The 26,795-nt window shown below is 44.6% G+C and overlaps 1 protein-coding gene across 1 annotated transcript in view; it reads right to left on the reverse strand.

The window, feature by feature from the left end:
• Positions 1–1,075: 1,075 nt before the first annotated feature.
• The window catches only part of LAMA2 (laminin subunit alpha 2), a 636,281-nt gene continuing 610,561 nt past the window's right edge, over positions 1,076–26,795 (reverse strand). Inside the window, exons 55-63 of the mRNA XM_075554570.1 lie at positions 24,605–24,781; positions 24,193–24,361; positions 15,992–16,104; positions 15,453–15,642; positions 12,958–13,113; positions 9,992–10,145; positions 5,788–5,918; positions 3,569–3,791; positions 1,076–1,429 (exon numbers count right to left, since the gene is read on the reverse strand). Coding sequence (XP_075410685.1) covers positions 1,272–1,429; positions 3,569–3,791; positions 5,788–5,918; positions 9,992–10,145; positions 12,958–13,113; positions 15,453–15,642; positions 15,992–16,104; positions 24,193–24,361; positions 24,605–24,781 — 1,471 coding nt within the window. The 3' untranslated portion in view covers positions 1,076–1,271. The remainder of the gene's footprint in view (positions 1,430–3,568; positions 3,792–5,787; positions 5,919–9,991; positions 10,146–12,957; positions 13,114–15,452; positions 15,643–15,991; positions 16,105–24,192; positions 24,362–24,604; positions 24,782–26,795) is intronic.

A 26,795-nucleotide genomic window follows, 5' to 3' on the forward strand; every position in this document is an offset into this window, starting at 1 on the left:
CCAAAAATCCAATGGCCAGGCTACATCCTAGCCACGATCAGAATCAGGGGATGTTTTTGTAATCTCCATTTTTGTTTTTGGAAACGCTTTCCAGATAGTATCGAAACAGACCCAAGATTGAGAAATGTTCTAGAATGACACTTGGTGTCCAAAATATATCGAGCCACTGGCCAAAGAAGAGCTGCTCACCGCCTCGATTAAAAATAGCATCTTCTTTGGCTGGTAGAAAACACTTCAAGGAGGATCCTTCTGAAAATTCCATTGTGAAGGAAGTCTCTCTTTTTCAAATGTCTTGTTTTATTAGATAGTATCGATTTCTACTGAAAATAGCAAATGAAACTTTTCTGCCTTAAACTGATGACTAAACTTGGCTATTCTTCCCACAGACCCTTTTGGCAGATTATTGAAATAAAAGCAAGAAGAACACAAAACAAAATTTTGGGGGGGTGGAAATGAATTTGTTTTGCCAAATTAGAATTCAAACACACACAGTGAGATGATATTTAAATCTCTGGCTTTTCTTTTTCCTGCCAAGTCAAAATGCATTTCAGCACGATGCCTTTCCACTTGTGCATAGATTGTCATGCGACTCACAGTGAATTTCCAGAGCCCAAGGCCTCAGTACTGGAGTATCAAATGTAGGTTTAATTGTTATTCTTCAGCTTGGCTCTACTCTGTCCCCAAAGCCTATAAATCATTATCAAACAAGAAAATCAAGTAATTAAGCTCTCTGCCCTGAATCTGATCTATAGCAACTACCTTCGGCATAAAACGGTATTCACTCAAGTGGCTAGTTAAACTCTCTAATAATGAACCTGGATCAGGGAAATGACTTGGTAATGCTTTCACAAACACTGGGAGTCTGGGAGCTGGTTTTCTCCCAACGGCACCTGCCCTATCCACTGCTGTTTTCCGTGGCCACGGTGCATGGCATAGGGAAGAGGAGTACGTTCAAGGGGAAAGGGCGCCTTCACAGATTACAGCTGAGGTCTCCTGTAGTGCCTGCAGGGCGTCTTGTACATCAGAAACGTAAGGTCAGTTGCCTTTTGTTCTTAGACACAAACAAAACAAGCTGTGGGTTAGAAGGAAATCACTGGTTTATTATTCACCACTTGAGAAAGAAGCGGAATTAAATTCAGTCTAGGATCTGGATTAGCGCCACCTGAATACAGAAAGAACTTCACACAGAAGCAGCTCAGTTTTATTAACATGCACAGGCAAAAGAGACTTTTAGTGGGTATACTTGTTTGCGGGGGCTGACCTCGCTCTTGTCAGTTTGCTGGGCACGCCACAGGCTGCACCCCCCTCAGCTCCAAAGCCTTGGTAAAATTCACCTCCAGGGGCTTGCCAGTCCCCTTGGTGAGCCGCAGGGAGCGGATGCAACCTCGGAATCGAATGGTGGTCGTCAGGCCAAACTGATTGAGGCCATCTGCAAAAGCAAACAAGCATGAGGGCCGTTAAGAAAAGTTGCCGCGATGATCAGCACATGTCTCAAAGTTGAAGAGTAAGCTGGACGTTTGTCTTCTAGACCAAATGTCATTTTGTCATTCCGTCCCCACATGGCGCTGCAAGCGCTGATGCCAGTATTTCGGAATCTCAAATAGCAACTGTCACCCATGCTGGCTGTACATTTCAGAGAAACTGCCAGACTGAACTTCAAAACTCTAAACCAAACTTACTGCCATCGAGGTGATGCCAACTCCTATCCACCCGGGGACGGAACCCACGCTGCCCCCGTGGGCTTTTGAGACCGTAATACCTTACAAGGACAGAAAGCCCAGTCGTTCTCCCAAGAAAGGCCTGACCCACTAAACTCAGGGCATCCAGCCAGTGCAGACTCATGGCGATCCCTTGTGGGTTCTGAGACGGTAACTTTACAGGAGTAGAAAGCCCTGCCCCTGTCCCTCGGAGCTGCTGGGCGTTTTGAAGACGACCTTGCTGGTCAGGGCCCAACACGACTCCACCCGCAGGGCTCCTGGTTATGTGAGAATTGGCTCCCCTCAGAGGACGGCCCTTGGCAGGGTTTGGAAAGGTGCGCCCTGGGTTGGAAGGCCCTCACAATCACAGTGGCACAATGGACTCCTGGCTGGCTCTCCAGGACCGGGAGCATGGTGCAGGACTGGGCAGCGGTTTCTTTGGTTGCGTAGGCCCCTCCACGGATCAAATCCGCCGCGATGGCCACTGACAAGAGTCACCAAGTTAAGAGCAGATCTCAGCATGGGCTGTTTGTTTGGGAGACATGGAAAGGCTGCCTTCCGTCAAGTTTGCGATTCTGTTTTAGCTCTACCAACCGTTGTGCCTTCAGAGGACTATCAACATTTTGATATTATGCTATTCAACGTTTTGAGTTCTGGCCTGTGAAATATGAAAACATTTAAAACTATATAGATTTTCAGACATCCAAGATTTGTTTTGGCATGAACTAATTTAAAGTCGGGATTTAAAACGCTTAGTTTTTGTTTAGTGAAACGAAGCAATTGATCAAAGACCTGAAAGAGAATTCAGACTTGGGGTTTTAAAGGTGACTGAATGCTAAGTGCAAGGTCAGTGGTTCAAAGCCACTTGCTTCTCTGTGAGAGAAAGCTGAGGCTATATGTTCCTGTAAATATTTACAGCCTTTTAACCCCTATGGAGGGTTGCAATGAGTGGGAAGCCATTCAACGGCTCCGTTTCAGACTTACGGTGTGCTCAGTAGGATGGTGTTTCCTAGAGGAGGCAGAGTGTGCCTGGAGAAGAAACTAGCATTTCCTTAATAATATCTTGAGGTTATTCCTGATTGAAGCAGAAGTATGTCTTTATAAAACTCAGAAGCAACTTTGGAAAAGGGAGCTCTCAATCACTCACCATTTCTCCTATATCTTTACCTCTGTCAACTACAGCTGCATACATTTTCTTCAAGCAAAGGAGCCTGGTGGAGGACCGTTTCTCTTGCCCAACGGATGAAAGGGCATTCAATCAAGAGCCTGTATTCTTAGAGTATTTATGAAGTGGCACTTGGCTTATTTCTCATCCACTTGGTCGCTTATTTATAGGCACTTTAGGTAACCCTCTGTGGTCCGCATGCCATACTTAATGTGCTGGACAGGGGTATTTGAATGCAGATTTATTGCTTGGTTTTCTATGTACTATAAATATAAACTCTATAATAACCTAAGGGAGAAATTTAACCCAATGCTTTCCAGAATTCCAGGAAATAAATTCCCCAACATTTTATGATTCCTTTGATATATTCATTTCAGAAAGCACACCGTCTCTGGCATTGATTTCTGTTTTAAATGTCTCATATCTTTTATAAGTCAAAATTCATTTCCTCTCGCCTCAGTCTCCTTCCAAATGAAAATTTGGAGGCTATCCCCATGTCCATTCCCATGTGGTTTTTATAAGCAACATGCTCATTTTACACACTGGAAATTTTTGGTGAGGTGTTATTTGTGCAAGTCAGTTCTAAAGGTTGGGCCCAAGTACACGGAAAATCACATTCTTGGTCATGTTTATATGAATATAAATATTTTCAAAACCACACTCATAAGAGAGCAAAGGCATTCTTGCGGGGGTAGTCCACACTCACCTGGGAAACCTCCCACAAACACAGGGTCATTTGTGTCAGCCGATGTTGAAGCTCTGTTTGGGCTTTGGGCTTCCACCTGGTTCCCATCCACTATCAGTACAATGCGGTGTCTGAGCTTGTTAGCCATGACCTTGTGCCATTGTCCATCACACAAATGTCCTGGGACCCCAGCATCATAGACTGCTGTGAATCGGCCAGCTCCATTGTCCACATGAAACATGAGCTAGAAAGTAGGGGATTGAAAAGTCACAGAAGGTTGCATTCGGGGGAGATCATGATGCTCCCCAAGCACCATGATCAGGTCACTATGAGAGCTATGGGCTGGAAGAGTGTGATGTGGATCTAACTGGGTCACTTCAAAGGAAAAGTGACAGTAATTAAAATATATAGATGTGCTCACCAATAGTGATACAGTGCCAATTTTGTATTTGGGCATTACTGGGGGAAATAGGCACGATGTATGATGTAGGCAATAATTCTGCTTCAGAAAATGTGAGATACAATTTGAAGTCAGATAACAAAAGTGAAGGACATGGTGCACATGGAGAACAATCCCACCACTTTTCTTTTTAGCGTCTCAGTGTTCCGTATGTATTTTTCTTATGCTGTTAAAATTGATTCACCAATTTGATTTACAAATACATTTGAAAGGATTGTTGTCTTTTTGAAAATTTCAACATTTGATACTATAATTTCAATTCTATATGAAATTATATGAACTCCTTTGCATGGAGGATAGAAAGTTACTACAGAAATTACTTCACGTCATAGGTGCGAAAGACTGTGAGCCAGGAGGCACATGAATTCCCTAACAATGACCAACTTAGATGGGAAATTCTTGTTCAAACTTAAAACCAACAACAACAAAAAACCTGCCTTCAGTATAACATGGGAAAGTCCTTGAAATTCGAGATGACAGATTCTTTTGAAGCTGATACAGACCAGAAACATACTGAAATAATAAGAACATATATCCCCATTACAATTAGGGAGTGCATTTAACAAAGTAAAAGAGAAGAAGGCTTTTTTTTTTCAGATGTAAAGAGCGAGCAAATCGGTGAATGCAAACTAGAGGGTGTTGTACATACGAACAAACAATTTGGCTATGCTTGCTGTGGGTTCTGCAAGCAGGGCTTTTCAGAACCTTGGTGAGGAGGCCCGGTGCCCTGGAGGGGAGCATGAGCCCCGGTGTATTGATAGTAGCTGCCGTTACAAGCAGGTAATGAAATAAAGCTCAGTCCAAAAAAAGCAAAAGAGAGCTTTTATTTGTTTCCCGGTTTGCCTGTGAGCACCTGGGTCTCTATTCCTATACTGTCTCTGAGGATGACTTTGACTCTGGGGTTGATATGAAGGCAAGACAGAGGATAGCTTAGTCATTGTGTTTCTTTCCCCTTGAGAAGGAGGCAACAACCCCTGTCATAATAAAGTATGAATACAGCTGAAGTATGATTCCCATTTAATATCCCAATGGGAAATGTGGCATTTCTTGCTTTTCCCACATTTCATAACTGCTCCCCACAGTACACAATGAAGACTTAACATCTCTCACTGTAGGTTGCTGGTGTTGGGTAAGCAGAGATTACAGAGATGCTTTGAATTAGATTATGCATTTCTTTTGAGAAGCATAGACAAAATATTATAACTTTTATGATTTGTAACGATGTTTTTTTCCCAAAAATGTTTAATGGTGCTTTTTAAATAAAAATTGGGAAAATGATATCATGTCTGTTAGAGACTGTGGCTTCTGAGAGGGGTCTACACTAGTATCCGAAGCAAAGACTGATTTTGGATAATACAAAGCTTCTCCTTCACTGGAATCAACAGTTTTATAAACTGTGTTTGCACCAAGAGGAGAATAGCAGTGTTCTTATAACAGCCCAGTTATAGGAGCTGAGATCTAAGCCATCTGTTCTTGCCTTAGCCACCACAGCCAGCTTGTTTGGAATGAACATGTTTCACGTTTACACCGCTCCACAGAATAACTGTGTTATAACCACGTGCAGACTGAGAGAACCTACAAGGATGAAAAAGATACAGCGCAGGATTCTGGAAACTAAGACTATAGCGGAACTTCAATCGGAATAGTTCAAAATAGGAGTGCTCATGTTATAAGAGTTGTAAGAGCCCCCAATAAAATGATTTAAAAAGAAAAGGGTTCTCGACATGGGACTGGTGGTGTGATGAGGAGAAACAGAAATATTTGAACTGCTGACATTCACCTTTTCATCAATCATTTCGATGCCCATTCCATCCATTTTTTGGCTGCTAATTCCCAGCAGAACGCCAGTGGTCCTAGTTGTACGGAATTCAAATTCTACAAGAAGGTCCAATCCCACCTTGAATCTGTCAACTGCAAAATGAAGATTGTCTTATTTAATACAGCTTAGAGTTTAAATAATATTACTTTAATTTGTACAATGTAAAGGTTTTATTAGCTTTTAAGTTCTATGTTATCCAATTGTAAATTCATATGCTAAAGCATGGTTCTCAACCCTCCTAATACTGCGACCCCTTAATATCGTTCCTCATGTTGTGATGACCCCAACCATAAAATTATTTTCGTTGCTTCTTTCTAAATGTAATTTTGCTACTGTTATGAATCAAGCGACCCCTGTGAAAGGGTCATTTGACTCCCAAAGAGGTTGCGACCCACCGATTGAGAATCACTGTGCTAAAGAATTAAGCAGAATTTCCATATGATTTTTACAGTACATCACTTAACAAACTTTATTGGTTATTGCTTATTTTCTCAACTAATTTCACTTTAGCATGTAGATTCTGTGAGGGTAGGGACTCTGTCTTTATTACCCACCAATATATGCCTAGTGTCTAGTAAAGAGTGGGCCATATGAAAACAATCAACCAAATAAGAGCAACAATAACAACAACAAAAAGGCCTGTTGCCATCAAGCTGATTCTGACTCATGGTGATTCCATGTTGTACAGTGTGGAGCTAGTCCAGAAGATGCCCTTGGCTGCTCAGATTGTAAAATAGAATTCCCAGTCTCTCCATGGCACTTCCGGGTAAGTTCAGACTGCTTGCCGATTGGTTAGTAGTGGAGGGAACGTCTTTTCCAACAACCCAGACATTTTCTATCTGATACAAATAAAAGCAACACCCGCCTCAAAAAACAGAAACCATTGCTGCTGAGTTGGTTTCGACTCACAGTGATGCTACCCTACCGGACAGAGTAGAACGGCCCCATAGAGTTCCCATGGAGCAGCTGGTGAGTTAGATCCACAGAGCTTTCTGGGTGCTTAAAAATAAGCATTGCCTTGTACAGAGTAGAGGTTTAATATATTGTTGAATACATCAATGAGTGAACACATACCAAGATTGGCCCAAAGTATATTACAGCCGGGTATGATTATGGGACAAGACACCCTGCTGGATTAAGTAAAGCTTTTCCGCGATTCTCTAGAAACTTCTTACTAGAAACATTCTAAAAGGCACCCAATGATTTGGAAAGTGTTTAAAAGGTCGCTAACATCTTATACCCATTTTCCTTCTATCAACATGGTTAGGTTCCCAAGACCAGGTCAGTATGTGAAAATAGGCATTATGTAAAAATGAGGATGACTACACCGGATCATATCAAAAAACGAAGACCGCACATTCCACAACTGACGCACTGCTCGGCTTTCCTCAACTGCCAAGCCACGGGGAATCACGGCACAGCCACGCTGACACAGAGCCATCAACATCACAGGCAGCGTTGCTCTCGCCTAGCACCTCGTTACTGTCAGACGCATGTTGCGAATGCCCACAGGAATCAGAGAGTAGGGTTTTAATATTATCATGACTGTGCAGGACTAGAGGAGACAGTCTGTAAATGAGGAGTAGGTGTAGTTATAAACAGAGGGGTGAAAGTACTATTTGGACAGGAAGATTTGGGGCTTTAAAAGATTTCTCTAGTTCATTTGTTTTTTTCTCCATGATCACTGCCATTGAGTCGATGCTGACTCACAATGACCCTCTAGGCAGGGTGGATCTGTCTTTGGTGGGCTTCTGAGACTATAATTCTTTTCAGGAGAGAAAGCCCCACCTTTCTCTTGATTTTTCTCTCTAGTCTTTCATATTTGATGGGTTCATTTATTTATGTTTTTACAAATATTTAAGATATGCCTCTTAGGGAAAGGTGATACTGGAACTATATCATGAACGCTTGTCTCTTAGGGCCACGTAGAGTTGGAATGGACTCAATGGCAGCGAGTTTCTATGAGTGTAAATTAACAATAGTCAATCTAAAGCACAGATGAGAATTCTAAGGGTGTGGTGATTTTTGTTGGTTTGTTTGTTTGGTAAAGAAGAGCCTAAATCTTTTCAAAAGTAAAGAGTAGAAGAAACTTAGTATCTGTGAAAAATAAAGCAGAAAGCCTGGCTTTCTCTCACTGAGAGGGGAAGCAGGAAAAGGGACAGAGGATGAACATGACACCGTGCCGCTGAGGGCGTGTGGGTGTGTGCAGGAGGATATGTTTGCGGAGGAGAGATGGTGGTGCGCCGTGGTCAGTTAAAAACATATGTACATGTCTCTCTCTCTTTTATGAATTAAAAATATCTAAGGTTTAATTTGACGCTGTTCGTTTTTCAGTGATGTATTTTCTCTGACAAACCACAAAGATTTATGTAGGTAGTTATTTACCAAACAACTTATGATGACTATCTGACACTCTTTGTAAAATTGTCCATCGGAAAAGTGATTAATTCTTGGTCTGCAGTGAGATAAATAGAACTGAACGCATCCAGGCAGTAGGGCAAATCAACCCACTGACTGCAGTGCTGAAGCCTGCCATCAAATGAACCCAGTGAATGCAGCAGAAATCTTGAAGTGCTTGGCTTCCACTGCACATAGAATTGGGGACTTAAACAACCAGCCTGTGGTTTTCTGTTTCAATGTAGGTGAGGTTTTCCATCCCTCTTCTGTGTTGAAGCACCCTGCCTTGCCGCGCCCCATATCTTTTGTATGTGAGCGTACACTTAGCTCTCCATCCTACCTTGAAAACTATTTCCTTCATAAAAATTTCTTTGATTTTTCTCAAATGAATTTAACCTTTCTTCAAAATATTCACAAAATTTTGACAAATGTCTTTTATAGTTAATGGCCATTCTTATATTTTTCCTGTGATTTCTCAGTATATAGACTATATCTTCTTGATAATATATTCTTGAAGGAGCAAAATATGTCTGATTTATCTTTCCCATAATAACTTGTACATATTAAAAGTTCATTTTTTTTGATGAACAATAATTGCATGCATCTAATTATAGGAGTGAATGTTCTATCAGAAAGTAGGGTAATGTTTGGTGTATTTTAATAGTATATGAAAGTTGATTCATATTTTTGTCCACATTGTACATTCACTATCAGTGATCTAGATTTGTGCTAGGAGCAGTCAATGGCAAGGCAAGGAGGGAATATGTAAAGAAAGCCTGGGAAAGATAGATTCAGCCCCATTGTTGTAGTTGCCTAATCTGGTGTCAATTTAAGGATTAAGAGTGTAGGGGTGGAGTCAGGCTGTCAATCTGGAGATAGCCAGTGAGCCTTCTGTGGGCATGGCCTTCTCCTGAGAATTCTTGGAAATCCGGTACTTCTTCCTTGGAGGTGGAAGACATCTCTCTCTCTGCTGCTCCCTGGGAGACATTGCAGAAGACAAGCCACATGGGCCCAACCAGACCTCAGAAGTCGGAGAAACCACAGAGAGACCCCTGCCAGCACTGAGATGCTTACACCACCACTGGGCCCAAAGATTTTCTACCCACTGGCTTCTGATTGTCCTGCATTTGGCTTCATTGCATGTGTTTCGTGAGTCTGAGGAGGAATTTATAGATTGGTATCAGACATATGAGCTAATATCAGATTTATGGCCTTGGACTGGACTGGGATGTTTTCCCAATGCTCAATTCCTCTTGTAAACAAACCTCTCCCTTATATACATATGTGTGTTCACGGATTTGTTTCTCTAGTCTAACCAGACTAGCACACCCATCTACAAGAGAAGGTGTGCATTGTTGGGGAGGGGGAGAAATGGAGTCTAGCACAACAATGGAGTGGAAGACAGAAAAATGGCATTTCATTGACAGATACGTAGAAGGAGAAAATGGGAAAGTAGATAAAAATTGCATCGTATAAACAGAAGAGCCATTTGTCAGAGCTACCCAGGCTTTATGGTTGATTTCCAAGGAAGCAAATGGAGTGAATAAACTCTCCAAGTAGCATTTGACTTTATTGTTTGTATTAGTTATCAGAATTAGATGAGTTAATTTTTAAGAGAGATGCCTTATTATCTCTCTATGTTTCCTCTTGGGCTTCATATTTGGTTTAAACAAAAGAGATCCATTTAGGACTAACTTTGAGCTAAAAGCAGCAAGTTTTATCTCTGTAACTGGTTAATACTCAAGAGAAAGAAATGGAAGAACTTCACCTGCTGTGGCAAAACCAGTTCCATCAAAATATGTTCCCTTCTGAGCACTTGCAAAACATGTCCCAACATTGAAGGTGGAAGTTGGCTTTTCAAGGTCAACGGGGGCCTCTGACATCTGAAGATTCCTGATGCAGCCATCAATACTGTAGGTCACCTAAATGTTCGAGGTAGAAGACACACGGATTAGGCTGAGCATGCCTTTGCCTTTATGTGGCATATAGAAGGAGCTCTATGCAGGTGCTGCTTAGCCAGTTGTCTAGGGCAGCCTCAAAAGTTGCCAGCAGCAGCGCTATCACCTCAGGATTCAGAGCATGGTGTGGATAGATGCCTAAGTTGTACCTCTCAATTATCATGTAGACGATCATTTTGATTTTAGGCGGTCCTCTATTGGGCTCCTGGCTTAACCGATCACTGGCCTGCTCTGGAGTGAAATGACGGGATGGCTCTCCTACTCATACTCTTCAGAACTCCCACCAGACAGGGGGGGGAGCAGATGTAAATGAAGTGTGGAGGACTCTCACTCAGGGATTGGTCAGTTCTGTCAGTCTACTGGATATCCAAAGAGCTGTTGAGAAGCAGGGCCAAAGAGCCATGGCCCGCAGGCAGGGGAGCCATGGTTGTGTAGCATCCTGGGTGACAAGTGGCTACAGGTGAGATGACCAGGAAGGAGCTAAGGTGACAGTGTTCCGGGTTCCTTAGCCATAGAAACAGTGAAGCTGAGTGCCTTCCACCAGGAGGCTGGCTTGGCTGGGTATCTCCTGGGGATGTATTCTCACTAAAGGAGATTTTTCAGTACACGAAGCATGAATCTGGGAAAATTGGAAGTTGCTAAAAATAAAATGGAATGCATCGTGAGCAACATCCTAGGTGTTGGGCAGGGATGGCCGTTTGGAATCAGAAAGTGACATGGTTTCCCAGGCCAGGCACCGAGATGCCAGAGGGATGGCGTTGCATTCGTCGTCCAAAAGGGGCAGCGTGGGGGCACAGGGAACTGATGTCAAGGAGTTCAAGAAGGAAAAGAATGTTTTGAAATTAATGTGGTAGCGATTGTGCAATACTGCTCGACGTGACTGAACTATGGAATGACATGACGTTTGCATTAACTCCCAATAAAATGGTTTGGAAAAACAAAGTATTGCTACAAGATAATAAGAAACCTTTACTTTAAATAAATACATAATAATCATAATAAAGGACATTTCACGACCTATCTGGAAGTATAGTGCTGTCTGTGATTTGGGAGGAAGGTGTAGGACCGGGTCGGGTTTGGTGTTTTGTTTTAAACCCTTGTCTAAGTTGGGCAAAGGCAACGAGGCTGCGTGGCTGTGAGGTTAAGGAGTGGAGAGGGAGACATGCCTGCTGGCAAGGTTGACAAGAAGCACTGGTGCAGACAAAAGGACAGACTGCATTGACAATACTTCCTGATCTAGACTTGATGTAAGCTGCAAACTTCTCTAAGAAGCCCCGATTGTGAGCCTTGTCTGTGCATTCTATGTGGCTCTCACAGCAGGTTATTGGACCCAGTGGAGAGGCAGGCTGTCGTGGGAAGGAAGGCTGGCTTCAGAACAGAGTAAAGGCTTAGAGGGTGCCTCGTAGGAATCATCCCTGGGCAGAGGGGTTGCTGGCGCATTGTCTCCCACGCCATTCCTGCAGGGTCCTACTGGCTTGTCGTAACTCTTCATTAGTCTCTAGGTTTCTGAGTTCATGTCTCTATTAAGAGCTTATTAACCTAACTATATACAATTTAAAAAAATCTATGTTCTGTTCTATATGAAAAAAACTAATTAGGTTTGGGTCAGGGCTTCTCTTCATCTTGGAAATCTAATAAAAGCAGGGGAGCCTCCCCTAAGAAAATGCACATGCACGTAAAACTTCACGGTTGGCATGGAGCAGCTGAGGTCCGTAGCTCTCCACATCAGTCAGCCACATTCCGCTCCACTATACTTCACCGGGCTTTGGGGACTCCTGCCCGTCCCTTTGGCTACTCCCACTTGAAGGTGCGTAGCCTTGCCAGGCCCTGATAGCATCTAATTGCCTTGAAAGGGAAGTGCGCTGATTATCACCGAGAAGAGGAATGATGAGAGCCACACTAATGGGCCATTGTCTTCTCTGGATGAACAAATCTACATAGATTATCATGTGTTTTAATTTCAGTATAAACATGCATCACATTTATAGGGGGTCGGTGTTCTCTGAAAACACAGATTGGTGCTTTTCAAATAGAGGATCGCATTTGATAACAATGATATCAAAAACAAACCAAGACACCAGGTTTTGAAAAAGATTATTTTGCACATATTTGATTTACAAAATCGTGAGGGGCTGTTACGCTCTGAATCCATTAATGAATAACTGGGCTCGAAAGACTGCATTGCCCGAGACGTGCCAGGTTTCTGGTCCCGACACGTGAGCCTCAAGGCCATCACCCCAGGTTCCTTTAGAATCCCCCCCCCCCACCGTGGGAGACTGTGGTTTGATTCCTGGTCGATGCACCCGACGTGCAGCTACCATGTCTTGGTCAGTGGGGGCTTATGTCTTAGGTAGTTTCCTGACCATGGTGGACCAGGGAGAGATATCTGGTGACAGGCTTGGGGAAAAACTAGCCAGGGAGAAGTGTTTTTGGTCATCAGCAGGGGGTCCTGTTGTGCAGGGGACCATCCTGGGTTGAGGGATAACTGGGTGGCAGCTCACTGCACAACCTTAGTGCCCAGTTTTATGAACAAGGGGAGTTTTGAAAGAAAAGTACCGGTAAGGCATTTGCTAAAATTCCCACAGCTAGTCAAGAGCGAAGCCGATGTTAAGATGGAGGGAGTGTGGGCGATGCCTTTCATGGTCAAGTCTGTCTGTGAAATCCTTGTCTTGTTCAACTATTGTGGGCAAATGTGACCTGACAATTCAAAACATCTTTCGTACATCAATGATGCTGCCAGTTATTTAAGTAACAGGGAAACCAGTTAGCCACTTACTGGACCGATTCTCCGGGTAGTGTAGTTGATGGGTAGCCCCCCCACATACAGCATTCCCACAACATCCAGGATATCAGCTTTCTTGGGACTGGTGGTTCTGTTAGAGGCATCGTCTACATAAAGGATTCCTTCTTGTTTAACTCGCGCAATCTTAATCTGCAACGAAAACAACAACAAGACAAGCCACCCGTGACAATTCTGAACACATCTCAAACACAGAATGTAAAACAAGAACTTCCATCGTATCCCCAAGAGAAATAACTTTGACCCTGTGTTCCGTGTGTGTAAAGGAGCTTAGAGGCTTACAAATGGGCAAGGGCAGCGGTTGGAAACCACCCGTTGCTCCCAGGGAGAAAGACGAGGCTTTCTCACCGACAGCCTCAGAAACCTGAGGGGCAGTTCCACTGTGCGCTACAGGGTTGCCAAGAGTAGAACGCGAGGGGGTGACAGTGAGAATGCGTGCCAGCCCATCTGTAAGTGGAATTAGGGCTCTGTCACAGCCTCTCTCAAACCCTGCCCTCCTCGCCTTATGATCACCCTCTAAAAGAGCATCACCATTTCCTGGGTATATTTGAGACGGGATGATGGTCAAGTGTGCGTCTGTTTCAAGAAGCAGGCATGTTGGAAAGAACCCTGCAGACTGGCCCAGTCACCGGGCTGCAAAAGAACTGTCTAGTTTTTAAAGTGCATTTGTTTGATTGAGCAAAGCCTGGGCCAACCCCGTGTGAGCCAGTCCACAGGACTCTGCCCACGACGCCCCTCGCTACAGAAGGAAAGGAAGAGCAGTGCCCACAGGCCGCACCTTGTCGGGGAGGAGGGGAAGCAGACGGACGCTGGAAGGATGTCCCTTGCATGAGTGTTCTTCCACTGGAGGGGAGGCTGCCTGGAGTTTACAGCCAGGACTCCAAACGAGGAGTGGCAATGGGGAAGCCCGTGAAGGGCTAGCGTCCGCGGATCACTTACCCATGGCCCTAGATCACAGCGTCAAAGCAGGGCTTACTTTAACTAGTCATTCCAGCTATCTGCTCGGGAAGTAACGTGTAAACATCTTCAAAAATAAAATCCTTTGAAAATGTGGTTAACGGTGGCCTTTTCTACCACCCGTCTCTCGGTCTCTCATGCTGCGGGGGCTCGTGTGTGGCTGTGATGCGGGGCGCTGTGTCCCTGGCGTCTCAAATACCTGCAGGGCCACTCACGGCGAACAGGTTACAGCAGAGCTTCTAGACTCAGACCAGACTCCGAGAAGGAACAGACAGTGCCCTTCTGACGCACTAGCCCCTGAGAACGGTAGAGATATCAGAGGAACGCTGTCGGAGTACAGAGCCCTCTGCACTGGCGGCAGAACCCTCTCGGATGGAGTGTCACGGTGGCCTGACAATTGTGAGGGCAGCACAGGACCTGGCAGTGCTTCCTGCTGTTGTCCTCGGGGTCGCTAACACTTGGAACTGACTCGAGGGCCCATAATAACCTTTTTGTCACTTTTGTTTCCTTGTTGAATGCCAGCCTCAGGATGGCTTTTCCTCAAGTGTTCCATTATCCTACTAGCTGGAGATTAGATTAAACACACTGTAAGCGCTCCTTCATAAGGACTGATGTTTCCTAATGATAAGGTCCCAAGCAAATGAGATTCTTTCATTTCTCATTTCCAGTGATAACAAACCGGTTGACTTTGCATTTTTATTTTATTTATTTTGAGGTTCTCTGGCTTTCTCTCTGATAATGAAAAGTCGACGTATGCTAATACATCAGATCCAACATTTCATGATTTCCTAGTCAGAAAATTAAAACATGTTATTGGTCTGCTTTGGGAAGCTTTACTTAATAGTCTACCACAGGTGCAGAGACAGATTCAGAGATTTTATTTTAATCAGCCAGTATATTATCTATTTGCAATCATGCCAAAGAGGACAATAAGCTGACAAATGAGCCTTCGGTGGCCATAATCATACCAGCTTCTGGCTGTAAGGCCAGCATTTTTACAGTTGTTCCAAATGAACGGAGGGGACAATGGTGCCCAGGAGCCCTTGAAACACAGTGTAGCAGAGACTCCAGGCTCCTGCCCCTCACAGGCCAGTAGGGATTGAGTCTTGGGGGGCAATTCTTAGGACCCATTCTGGCTTGGCAACCTTTAATTTTCTCACACACGATCTCATAAAAGAAAGGCCATTATAGAACAATACGATGTCAGAATACATTCTTCCTTTACATGGGGCAACTAAGAGCTTCCCAATGAGCATCTGCCTTGTTGCCTATGTCACATACGCAGAGCAAATGGCCACCTGGACTGGGGGCCCGATGCTTGACAAGCTCAGTTGTGCAGTAGGGTGGAAGTGCCACGAGAGGGAGTGGAGGGCGTCCCAGAGAAACCTGTCAGTCTGTGCTTCCCCATAGCCCCAGTGGCAGGGTCTGCCCTGGCCCAGCAGTACTGGCATCAGGGGAAGGCGCAGGCATTCCCTACCCCTGAGGGTACTGCCCATGTCCTGGGCCATTAATACCTTGTGCCACTGGCCGTCGTTGATTCGGGTGGGGATCATGGTTTTGGTGTCGCCACTTCCCAAGTCGTAACTGAAGTAGGGCAATCCATCTCTCAGTTGGACGGTGGCAAAATCAGCATGATTGATCCGTGCCATGTAAAAAAGCAATCCTGCCGCAGCTTCGGTGCGCACTTCAAACTCAATTGTGAGGCTGTGAAAGAAACACACGAAAAATAAAACAAAAGTGCTCTTCTGCGAGAGGGGGCGGGGGGCAGATCCCAGAGGCATCTCCAGAGAAGTGCAGCCCACTTCCTCGGGACAAAGACGCTCCAGGACTGCTAATTGCCTAATCTGAGCTCCTCAGGTTCAGAAACATAGAATTTTAGTCTCCACGATACTTGATGAATTACAACACACACACACACACACACACACACACACACACACACAGCCATACCCCGCATTAATTAATACATGTCGTTGATTAAGCTTGATTAAACGCAAACACTCAGTACTCCCAGTTACCAGCTTTTTTCCTAACAGCTCAGAATAATACATACCGATTCTTCACCTTGGTGTCATCAAATGCAATCGCCACATGACTGTTTTTTGAAAGCCCAAACTGCTTACTTCCCGCCAAAAGAGCTGGTTCCGATTCTACAGCACAGGGACCCTGGGAAGTGCCAAAGGAAGAGAGAGGAGGTTCAAGACTCTCTTCTTTTACAGGGAAAACATCATGCCGGTGCTCCGTCATTCCATAGGTATGGTTGATTTCAGTCCCTTAGGTCAGAGAACGAAGATGGACTCTTGGGGACCTCTGGGTGGTGCTTACTGTGAACCGGGCGCGGACGGTGCATCTGCTGGCCTGCGCGTTTGAACTACCCCGTGGGCGTGTGCAATTAATTCATTAGCATTTTCATTCGTTTTATTCGTGTTTTCCTTTTATTCCCCCCAAAGGGAAACATTTTTTTTTATTTCTGAGGACACTTGAATTTCCTTTCCATTCGCGCTTTCCTCTTAGAAGGCTGCAGCAGGACAAGCACAAGCCAGCCAGCCAGGAGACCATGAGAGCCGACAAAGAGCTTTCTTCCTGCCCTCCCCGGGACCGTCCCCTGCTACATTACTGTTCCTTGAAAATGATTGGTCCGCTAGAAGGCTTCCATGATTGTAGATGTTCAAGATGGGGAATCGAAACCTGCAAGTCAGCCCCTTCCGGTCCTTAGCCAGTTGCTAGGCAACCGAGTACATTTTTAAACGTAACCCATCGTACACCATTTCAACGGGGCCGGCGCTGTTCAAAGATCAGCATCCCTGGGCGCTTCCGAGAGGGGGAGGGGAGGTGTGGGGCCAGCTTCCCGGGCTGCTACTTGTGCAGACACTTGGTGGAAGGCCCTGCGGTCACCATCTTGACCTTCGCAAGCATTTGTGAACAAAGGCCCCTGAATGCTCATTTTGCACCGGGCCCTGCAAATTAGCGAGCCGGTCCTGCTGACGCGGGATGTGTGTCTGCTAGGGCACCGCTTAGTGCAGTCGATAACCAAGGCACCGTTCAAATGGCCAAAGCCTCAATTCTTCTCCCTCGTCCGTCTTCACCAAGTAGCTTCACAGAGGGGCTGTCTTGTGAAAATAGGCTGTTCATGAGAAAATAAGTAACCTGCGCACTATGAGCGACCCATGGCATCGAGATCTGTGCTGTGTAATAGAGCTTGGGGCCACGGCCCGGGTCCGCGCGGCTTGGGCAGAGGCTCCCCACAGGCCCCGGCTGACTCCGCACGGTGCCCTTCAGAGATGCCTCGTGGTGCACAGCGTGTTCCTACCCCACCGGGGAAGCCTCCTGCTCCTCTGTCCTGAGCTTCGTCACACCGAGTTTTCGGCCACAGCTTGGAGAGTTTTGAAATGCTGTGAAATTCGTCTTCACAGAAGTTCGCTCTTTCATTCTCCCCAGGATATGGTCAGCGACAAAAAGCCGACTGTGGCTGAAATTCGCACAAATAGGCACAAACCCCGAGTGGGGGACAGGGCAGTGCTACCACCCAGGAGTGGAGCGGGCCCCTGGGAACCAGCGTGTGGCATCTTTCTCTGCAAAAGGGAGCCGGGTGCACAAGGCACGCAGGGAGTGCTTAGTGTCCCCAAAGTCACTGCTGCTATTAATGGAACGGAGAACATTTACACATCTCTCACCGCCTTTCCTGCACAGAGAGCCATCGTGATGCACATAAGTAGCTCCGGGCCTCCCCACAGAGGTCTCTAAGAATCCTGCCACACACAAGCCTACAAGGGCAGAAACATCTCTGAAACCCCCAGCTGGGAAAATTGAGGGGCTGAAACCATCAACGTGTGCTGGGGGATTAGGGAATCATGCTGCAGAGCCTAAAAGAACATTACGTCCAGCCCACTGGGTCCGCACGAGTGTACTCATTGTGCTCGTGAGTCCAGTTATGGCAAATGGACATGAGACGGAGGCTCTGGAGTGAATTCCCACACTGGCAGTTCGTGTGCATCAGGCTAGACCCACCTCTGAGTCCATGGCTGCTATTTGGGGGTGGCTCACCAGGACTTTCTTTGGAAGTCCTCCGGTTGGACTCAACTTTCACCCTGTAGGTTTGCAACCAATCCCTCACTTTAACTGTGTGTGCCACTCAGGGTCTCCCAGTTGTGGAATACAACGTTTAATATTCAATAGCAATCTTAATATCATTTAAGAAATTACCATGGTGGCAGCTTAAAAGTATAGACACGTGACAGCAGCTCGTTGTCTGGGAGCATTTTGTGTGGCCTCATGGCCTTAACAGTGACCTCGCTGCTTGCTACCTCAGAGAGCGGTTGTTTCCCAGGTGGGTCCTGGGCTGCGCAGTTCTCCATTACAATCTATCAGATGCAGATGGAAAGGGCTCTGCTTAAGTATTTTCTGAAAGAGCTCTGCCCAGAAAAGGATGTGGTTCATGTAGGGATTTGTGTGTGTGTGTGTGTGTGTGTGTACAAGTTATTACAGGAAACACCCACTTAAAAAAAAACAAAGACGGAAGAAGCAGGACCCCCGACCCAGTGGACTTCCTGCATCAGTTCTACAACAGATCGGCCTTGGGAACAGGTGCCAACAGTGGCCGATTAGTGTTGTCAACGGGCCAAGGGGATTGGAGCGAGTGGTGGCCCTCTACTCACGCCAGTTAGCAGACAAAGAGTAAACAATGAAACCAGTACGTGGACCAGAGCCGTTCACGTTTATTCAGAACACACAGGGCAGGTGCTTATTATTATGGATTTGCAATGCGGTGGATAGACTTGTGGTCATTTCTTTAATAAAATTCTGACCAACATCCTTTATAAAACAACAGTTGAAAAGGGACAGAGACGTGGCCTTTTTCAGATTTTTGTACATATCATGTATACAGGAACTAAATTCTCTGGACTTTAATCTGGTAAAATTTTGTGATTCAAATCTAGATCTCCCCTCTCCTTTGGTTAAAGAGAGCCCCACTTCCCTCAAATCTTCCTGGGTATATTTGGAAACATGCCTCGAACGAGGACATGCGAAGACAAGCTAGTGAGTTTCCCCAGAATTGCCTCTGTTAATGGAATAGGCGGAAGCCTGGTGGCGCAGGGGTTACATGTGGGGCTGTGACCCACAAGGCCCGCAGTTTGAAACCACCAGCCACTCCAAGGGAGACAGACTGGGCTTTCCACTTGTGAGAATTACAGCCTCGGAAACGCACAGAGGCCATTCCATAGGGTCCCTGAGGGGCCACATCGTCCTGATGGCAGTGAGTATCGCCATAGGGGGTGGCACACATACGTTTAGGAGGAAATCCTGCTCTCTTTCCATTCCATTTTCCACAAACTTTCTGAAGCCCTCTCCCCTCAGCCTTACTGTGAGGGTGGAGCTGCCTCTCAAACATCTTACTTCTAAAATTTTGAAGGAGAACATGTAAGATAGTACAGAAACTGCTCCATGGTTCTCACCAGAACACAATAATCTTGCCGTTAGGAGCCTTCCAGCACTTTCTATAGTCAGCTAAGCTAACACAGAGGGATGGGAGGGTCTTCAAATGAGCTAACCCAGGCTCGCTGCCATGCGTCAGTTCTGACGCACAGTAACCCAAGGGCAGAGTAGAACTGCGGCCTTGGGTTTCTGAGGCTGTAAACATTTATGAGAGCCTAAAGCCTCATCCAGACCCCGTGGAGAGGCTGATGGTTTCGAACTGCCGATCTGGGGCTTAGCAGCCCAACACACAAGCCACTACCTCTCCAGGGCTCAGTCAAAGGAGGTCATTACAAGGCATTCTTAGGCAGGGTCATTGCAAGATCAATTTTCCTCCTTTAAGTGACTGTGATCATGAGGGATGTTATAATTATGGACACGATGATCTACTGTACTGTTTTGGAAACACTGGTTTCTGAGATGTGCTAAAGCAGTAAAAATAATAACAAAAATCAGGTTCCCCGCAGGGGCTCATCAATCTCAACATGTTACAATTCTGCCACCTGGTGGGCACTCGTTAAAGTACTCCAAGTATCCCAAACCCAATGCCTTTGAGCGGATTCCAGCTCATGGTGACCCTGAGAGGCAGAGTGTAGGATCAATGTTTTGATTTCCCAACTCATAGCGACCCCAAAGGACAGGGAAGAACTCCCTCATAGGGTGTCCAAGGCTGTCACCTTTAAGGCGGCAGGCACTCCCATCGTTCTCTAGTAGAGCCTGGTGGATTCAAACCGTTGACCTTTTAGTTTGCAAGTAAGTGCTTAACCATCCCTACAATTGTATGGTTCTTAGGCCGCGTGCCAGCTGCTTATTTGTCTTCTGCTCAGCAGGTCATGAATTGTGGGCACAGCGGTGCTGGCTGGGCGTCTACTTATTTGCCACCCTGGCCATATTCACATAGCTACTTGCTCGTGTCATTTGTGCCCGGGACTGCCTTTCTCAAATCTCTCTCTTTCTCTTACTTGCTAACAGTGCTGCGCTCTTATCAATCTTTGCATGTAGGACGCTCTTAATAAATGTTTTAAAAAATAAATTGTCAAGCATTCAAATTCTAGTAATTTTTAAAAGGTACTCCCCTGCCAAAATAAAAACAAAGAAAATAAGAACATAAATTCAAAGAGATGATAAGTATAGCTCCATAATGTGAAATTCTAAAGTATTACAATTCAACAGAGATGGAAATTCTAAATATGTATATGTGTGTGTGTGTATATAAATCTATGACCACACACTCATAAATAATTATAGTGTGCAAAATAAGGAACAGTGGCAGCTGAAATTTAGGCCTCTCAGGTTTAGCGCCGACTCTGACAAACGTGTGTGAGCTCGAGTCATTCACTAGGCTTGCGGGCTGCTCTTCCTAACATGTGAATTACCAGTTCACACCCTCAAGGTCTCCTCCAGCTCTAATGGCCTATGATTCCACAACAACCACATGGGCGGAGACTCTTCTCGTTTGTTCTGCATTGCCAACTAAATGCATACTCTGTGTTGGAAAAGTTAAAACACACTGCTGAGAGGAAATGGAAGTTAGAATTAGAACAGAAGGTTATAAGAAAACTTAAATGAGCTAAAATCTTCAGTTCCAGATGGGTAAGTATGTTAATCTCAGAGAGAAGGAAACATGTGAATTCAAGAAACCACAGAGGGATATGATTGAGATTGGGGGAAAAAAAACCTGTGTGGGTATTTAGAAAAGCAAGGTGACCACTGGAGGGGCAGCAGGCAGGCCACAAATACCCATACCCTACCACCTTCAGAGAGCATCCACTCAAGACAGGCGGAAATGATCAGAAGGCCTGTGGGAGAGTGATTGACTAGAGACGGTATCTCACTGTTATTTGTCAAAAATATTAATGAGTTATCCAGTGCATTCCTAGACATGTGATGACGCAGCAGAGGAAGGACGTGTCCTAGTGTCCCCTGGTTTTAACACTCTGCCTTGAGAATTATGGTCGATTCTAGGCCTCCTATTTTGAAAAGAATATTGATTGATAGGGATATGGAGTTAGAAATTAGGTCATATGAAGAATATCTAGGATAAGGGAGGATTTGGCCTGGGCAAATCCGAAGACTTAGCTAGTTTTAACTCTTGAAGATCGACTTGACAAAAGAGTCTATCAGTTTAATTCAGCTGCAGAAACACAATAATTACATAGAAGTTATATAGAGGTGGTTTTACTTCAATATGACCAAGACCTCTGTAATAGCTTCCCTCTCCCTGCCATCGAGTCGATTCCAACTCACAGTAACCTTATCTGTAAGGTATGTGTGTTCTTGAGACCGTAAGTGTTTAAAGGAGTAGAAAACCTTGCCTCTCTCCCACTTCTGCCATCAAGGATTTGCTTTGGAATGACAATGTAAAACCTTTATCTCTAAAATGCTCCAACAATGGGTGCAAGTGCCCACTGGGGATCATGACAAATGACAGGCATTAAGATAGCAGATGGACCAGATGATCGACAAGGCTTCCTTCCATGCATGAAAACATGTAGTGTAAGGAGTGCTAGTGATAACGTTTAGTACTTGGGTGTTGGTTTTTATTTTTAATAGAAACTGTGTTGTATATGAATATTAGAATCCCAGGTCAAGAAACTCTCGTGATGCTTTTGAAGCCTTCAGTTGACAATACATCCTGAAGTCTAGGGGATGGAAGAGAAGGGGTAGCATTAGCTTTCTTTTCCTGAGGGAAGGTTCTGGCCAGAAGTAAAATCATAAAATAGCCAAGAAAACATTTTGTTTCTTCCAATTTCCAAGCCATTTTCGCATAGACTATCTCATTTAATCCCTCATCAGAACTCCAATATTGGCTACTTAGCTTAATATCTAAATTTCACGGAGAAGAAAATGATGCTGCTAGCAAGTAATAAAGGAGTCCTGTTGGGTTAGTGGACTGATTACACATTGTGCTGCTAACTGCAAGGTCAGCAGTTCAAAACCTCCAGCTGCTGCACAGGAGAAAGGTGAGGCTTTCAACTCTTGTAAAGAACGAAAGTCTCAAAACCCCACAGGGCTGTCCTACAGGATTGCTCCGAGTTAGAACTGTTTCAATAGCAGTGAGAGAATAAGTGAGGAGTTTCTCTGACATTAGCGTCTGCATTGCTTTTTGATATCTACTCCTACAGGCCAGCAACTGACTGCGCTGTAACACAACCAATTCCATCATGGAACCGAAGGAGAAGTGAAATGTTTAAGAGACTTCAAAACCTGCCTTCAAGACAACATGCCCCCCCCGCCCCCATCAGTTAGAAAGGGTTATCAGCATGGAGTCTGCGCTGTCAAGTGTGGGGAGATGGCCCTTTGTGATTCACTGGCGGTGTGTGGGAATCCGTTGCTGTTGCTGCGGACTGCTGTGGAAATCGGTGCAACCCTTGGAGAACGCAGTGCAGGTCTATGCAGTGAGGCCCTTGAGCATGGTAATCTTTTGACCTCATAAATCTCCATCGAAGACACTTTTTAAGAAACTAAGCAGATATAACAGGAGCTGTGGTGGTGTAGTGGGTTAGGCACAGGGTTGCTAATCACAAGGCCAGAGGTTCAAGCTCACCAGCTGCTCCCAAGGCAGAATGATGAGCCAGTCTACTCTTGTAGAGATTTGAAGTCTTGGAAACCCAAAGTGGGCAGTTCTACCCTGTCCTACAGGGTCACTATGAGTTAGAAGTGATTCAGTGACTAAGTTTGAATTTTTGGAAGCAGAACTGATAGCAAGCATAGTCTCTCATAGTGGAAAAAATACCTGGAAACAATCTAAGCGGCCCCTAGTGGGAAAGAGATAAAATACATTGTGACGGCAGTGATAGATGTCAAACTTTGGAATCTGATTCAATGGATTCAACTTCCTACCCTACTGTTTACCACCTCGGTGTGTGAATTAGCTAAATCTTAGTTGATTCACTTAAATCAGGATACTTATTAAAGTGAGTTTCTGAACAAAAAGTATGCATATATAATTTGTGTACTTATTAGAATACATATGGTAAAAGACACACACCCATGTATAATATACTGTTGTATGGAAACGGTGATTGGCACAGTGCAAGCATTTAAAACTAGTAATATCTTTATTACACAATAGATATGCTGTGTCATCGTGCCAGATGCTGCACTATTGAAATGCACGATCATTTCAATTCTTTTAAGCCTTATCATCCTCCTGATAAGTCTTTTGTCCTATCTGCCATTACTGTGGTCATTCTGCAGATGAGCAGACTGACGGGTAGATGGAATAAATAGATTCCCCAGTTCATGCAGCTCAGAGGTGAGAATGCTGAGACGGGAACCCATGCTGGGTGTACTGTCTCCCATCCCATGAACATGTGTGTGCGTACATACATGCATACATACACAGGCACTTACATGTTTACAACGGTCTTTATGATCAATTACCAGAATGTAAGAACAGGATTCCTAGCAGCATGGCTCTAGTATATAAAAGGCACATAAAAGGAACTGAAAATCCGTATGGCTGCCTCGCGTGGTAGCATGATGGGGTTAGTTTTATTGACTGTTTGGATGTTTCTGTGCATTCCAATGTTTCAAGTGAAAACATGTAATATTTTGTTTGCAGAAAACTTAAAGGAGGACAGATACATAAACAAAGTCATTTAAGGAGGATGCGAGCAGAAGAGCTTTTCATATTTCTGGCACATCACACTGCTAGAATTGGCTCCCTTTGTTCCACTTCTAGCAGTATGGATATATTAGGGATTTTGGATTGTCTTTCAGAAAATGACCCAGAGCGCTGACTGGAAGACTGGAAACTCTGGGATTGTCAACACTTACATGCGCCAGGACTGGGGGGAGCCCAGGGTGGGTGGGTGCGGGCGACGGCTCTGGGTGGATGACTATTTCACCAGGAACTGCTCCATTTTCATCCTCACGGAGCTTCTGTGTCGCGCAGTGACCGATGTCTGCATTTTTGAAGGATACAGGCTGTGCAAAGTCCACAAGGCTAATGGAATATAATTAAAATAAAATATTTTATCTTGTTTTGATTGATTTGCTTCCTTATGATTAAATCAGGTTCTCTCCTCTGCCTTTTTTGTTAAATAAAACGCTATCCATATAATCTTACAAATGTAACTCAAAGATCATTGATTCCTTACTCTCAGTTCTTTTACCACAAAATTTTGGACAGTGTGAAAGCCATAGGGATCCACATACCTGAAGGAAGAAATATAAGAGACAGACTTACACAGAGTTAATAACCAAGTTCCATATGCAGCCTTCGAAAGGAGGAATATTTCTGAGGGGGGGAGGTTGAAATTCCAGTGGAGCGCCTCCCACAAAGAACTTTTTAACTTCAATCGCTTGCTCTATCGTCAGGTTTTGCACATGCCTTTTATTTTCATCCACTTGGATGCTAAAGATGCTGGTGAAATATCACAAATAGAAAAGTATAAGATACATATGTTCAACAATTTGGAAATCACAGGACTCTTTCCTACTGTCCCCTCACCCCTCCTCCTGTGGACCAAAATGCGCTCTACACTGAGAACATGCTATTGTTTCTTGTCCCTCTGTCTCCTTTATTAACTCTCCCCAAGAGTTTACTCCAGTTAGGCAATGGTGTAGCTGCGACATTAGCCTCTGGTGGAGCTGACAACTGTGTTCGGCAGCGTGCAAGGGCTGAGGCTTCTAGGCTGTAGTACTGCCTAATCGTGAAAGGCTCAGTGGGTTTTGCACAGCGTGGGGTCACGTTTTGTTTGGCTCTTTTTTTCTTGGTTTGTGTTAGCTATTATCTTCTTGCTAGGGGACAAACGGTCCTCCTGAGAGCTTAGATTGCAGGAATCAACAGCAGCGCCTACAGTACCATTAATAAAGAATGTAGCTGCTGACTTTTGAATGGAAGAGGCAGGAGTGAACCATGCTAATTGCTCCTTGAAATGATTTTCCCCTAATTTGCTTCTCAGAGATAACTCACATTACTAATGGAGAACCTCATGCTACTCATTCAAAACACCCGTGGGATCCTGGGGCAAAGAATCAGAAGGAGACAAAGAGTTCTGAAGATGAACATGACTAAAGACATCTTCTCTTTTGTTCCAGGAGCAAGGTTTTGAGTTTCAATACCAGCAGTCAGCATGTCTGTATTAGTCATAAGTGTTAGTCACTAACCTAAGGATCCTGAATGGATTACTGAAAACTTACTTCCTCCTTACAGAGAAAACCAATCTCTGTGGGTGAAAAATTTCACTCTGAAGCAACATCTTGCTTGGTTTTATTAGGAACAACTACATGCAGAACCAGACACAAGCTAGAGAGAAGATGCTCAGAATTGGCACTAAGGAATGGCCCACTTTTGGACACTCAGATGCAAGACAATGGAATCAAAGGTAGATGACTCTATGGCCCCCAGATGTAGCTGTTCAGGGATGCACAAGAGGCAGGTTAGACTTTGATCAATAGGAAAATAGAAGCAACTGACCCGTAGTGTGTGTTCTGGAAGGATGTGCGTACCAAAATCAGGAGGTTCAGCCTTACATTAAAAGTGTCAACCCTACGTTGGACCTTAGCTAAAAGTGCTGGTGGTTTGACAAGACCATTAAGACTGAGTTCTGAGTATGTGTGACTCACTGAGAAGTCCTTCCTACCCACAGCCCCATTTTCTCTTTTGTGAAAAGCAACCTCTTACTAACAGGATACAGAAACACTCTGAGGAATTTTAATGAGAGCTCTCAAGGCCTTATGAAACTCATCTGAGGAGAGAAAAGTTCTGCTCTTGATTAGCATTTTTAAAGAGCCAAGAACTCCCAGCTTCCAGCACAGACTCCTTCCAGTCTGAGTCTGCTCCTAGGTCCATGATAGAGATCTTTTCATAGGAGTTCACAGGGTGGGGATGTAGATTGATCATCGGCTTTTAAAAAGTAACAGGCTGGGATTAAGGACTGGCTTGGAAGTTTACTATCTGTGTGATCTGGGATAAAGTATTTCATCTCACTCAGTCTCATTTCATTCATTTATAAAATGGAAATTTAAAAAGTCTACTTCAAGCAATCAGGGGATAGCACCAATTCTGTCCCTAATGTGGGAAGGCTTGGGGGAAGAATGCTTTCCCAGAGGGGAACGCCAACAATCTATGATCTTACTGCTTAAGCAGCTGCTCTAGGCTCTGACAGTCCAGGAAGAACTTCTTGCCCCAAAGATGGGCTCAGAGGAAGCATTAGAATGTAAAACAGAAAGAGAAATCAGGAGTCATGGAAGAACCAAGAGATTATGTGATGGAGTGACTAACTGTGAGAATTTTGAGTGTTAGGGGGATTAGAAAAGAAGAGAGAATTAAGAAGAAGACAGATGGGGAGAGAGGAGAGCAAGAACAATTGTAAGAAGTTTGGTTTGGGGTAAGAATCCATTGATTTTACTATGTGAGATTAAAAGCAATCCCT

Source organism: Tenrec ecaudatus, chromosome 7, assembly GCF_050624435.1.
Source record: "Tenrec ecaudatus isolate mTenEca1 chromosome 7, mTenEca1.hap1, whole genome shotgun sequence".
NCBI classification, from domain to species: domain Eukaryota; kingdom Metazoa; phylum Chordata; class Mammalia; order Afrosoricida; family Tenrecidae; genus Tenrec; species Tenrec ecaudatus.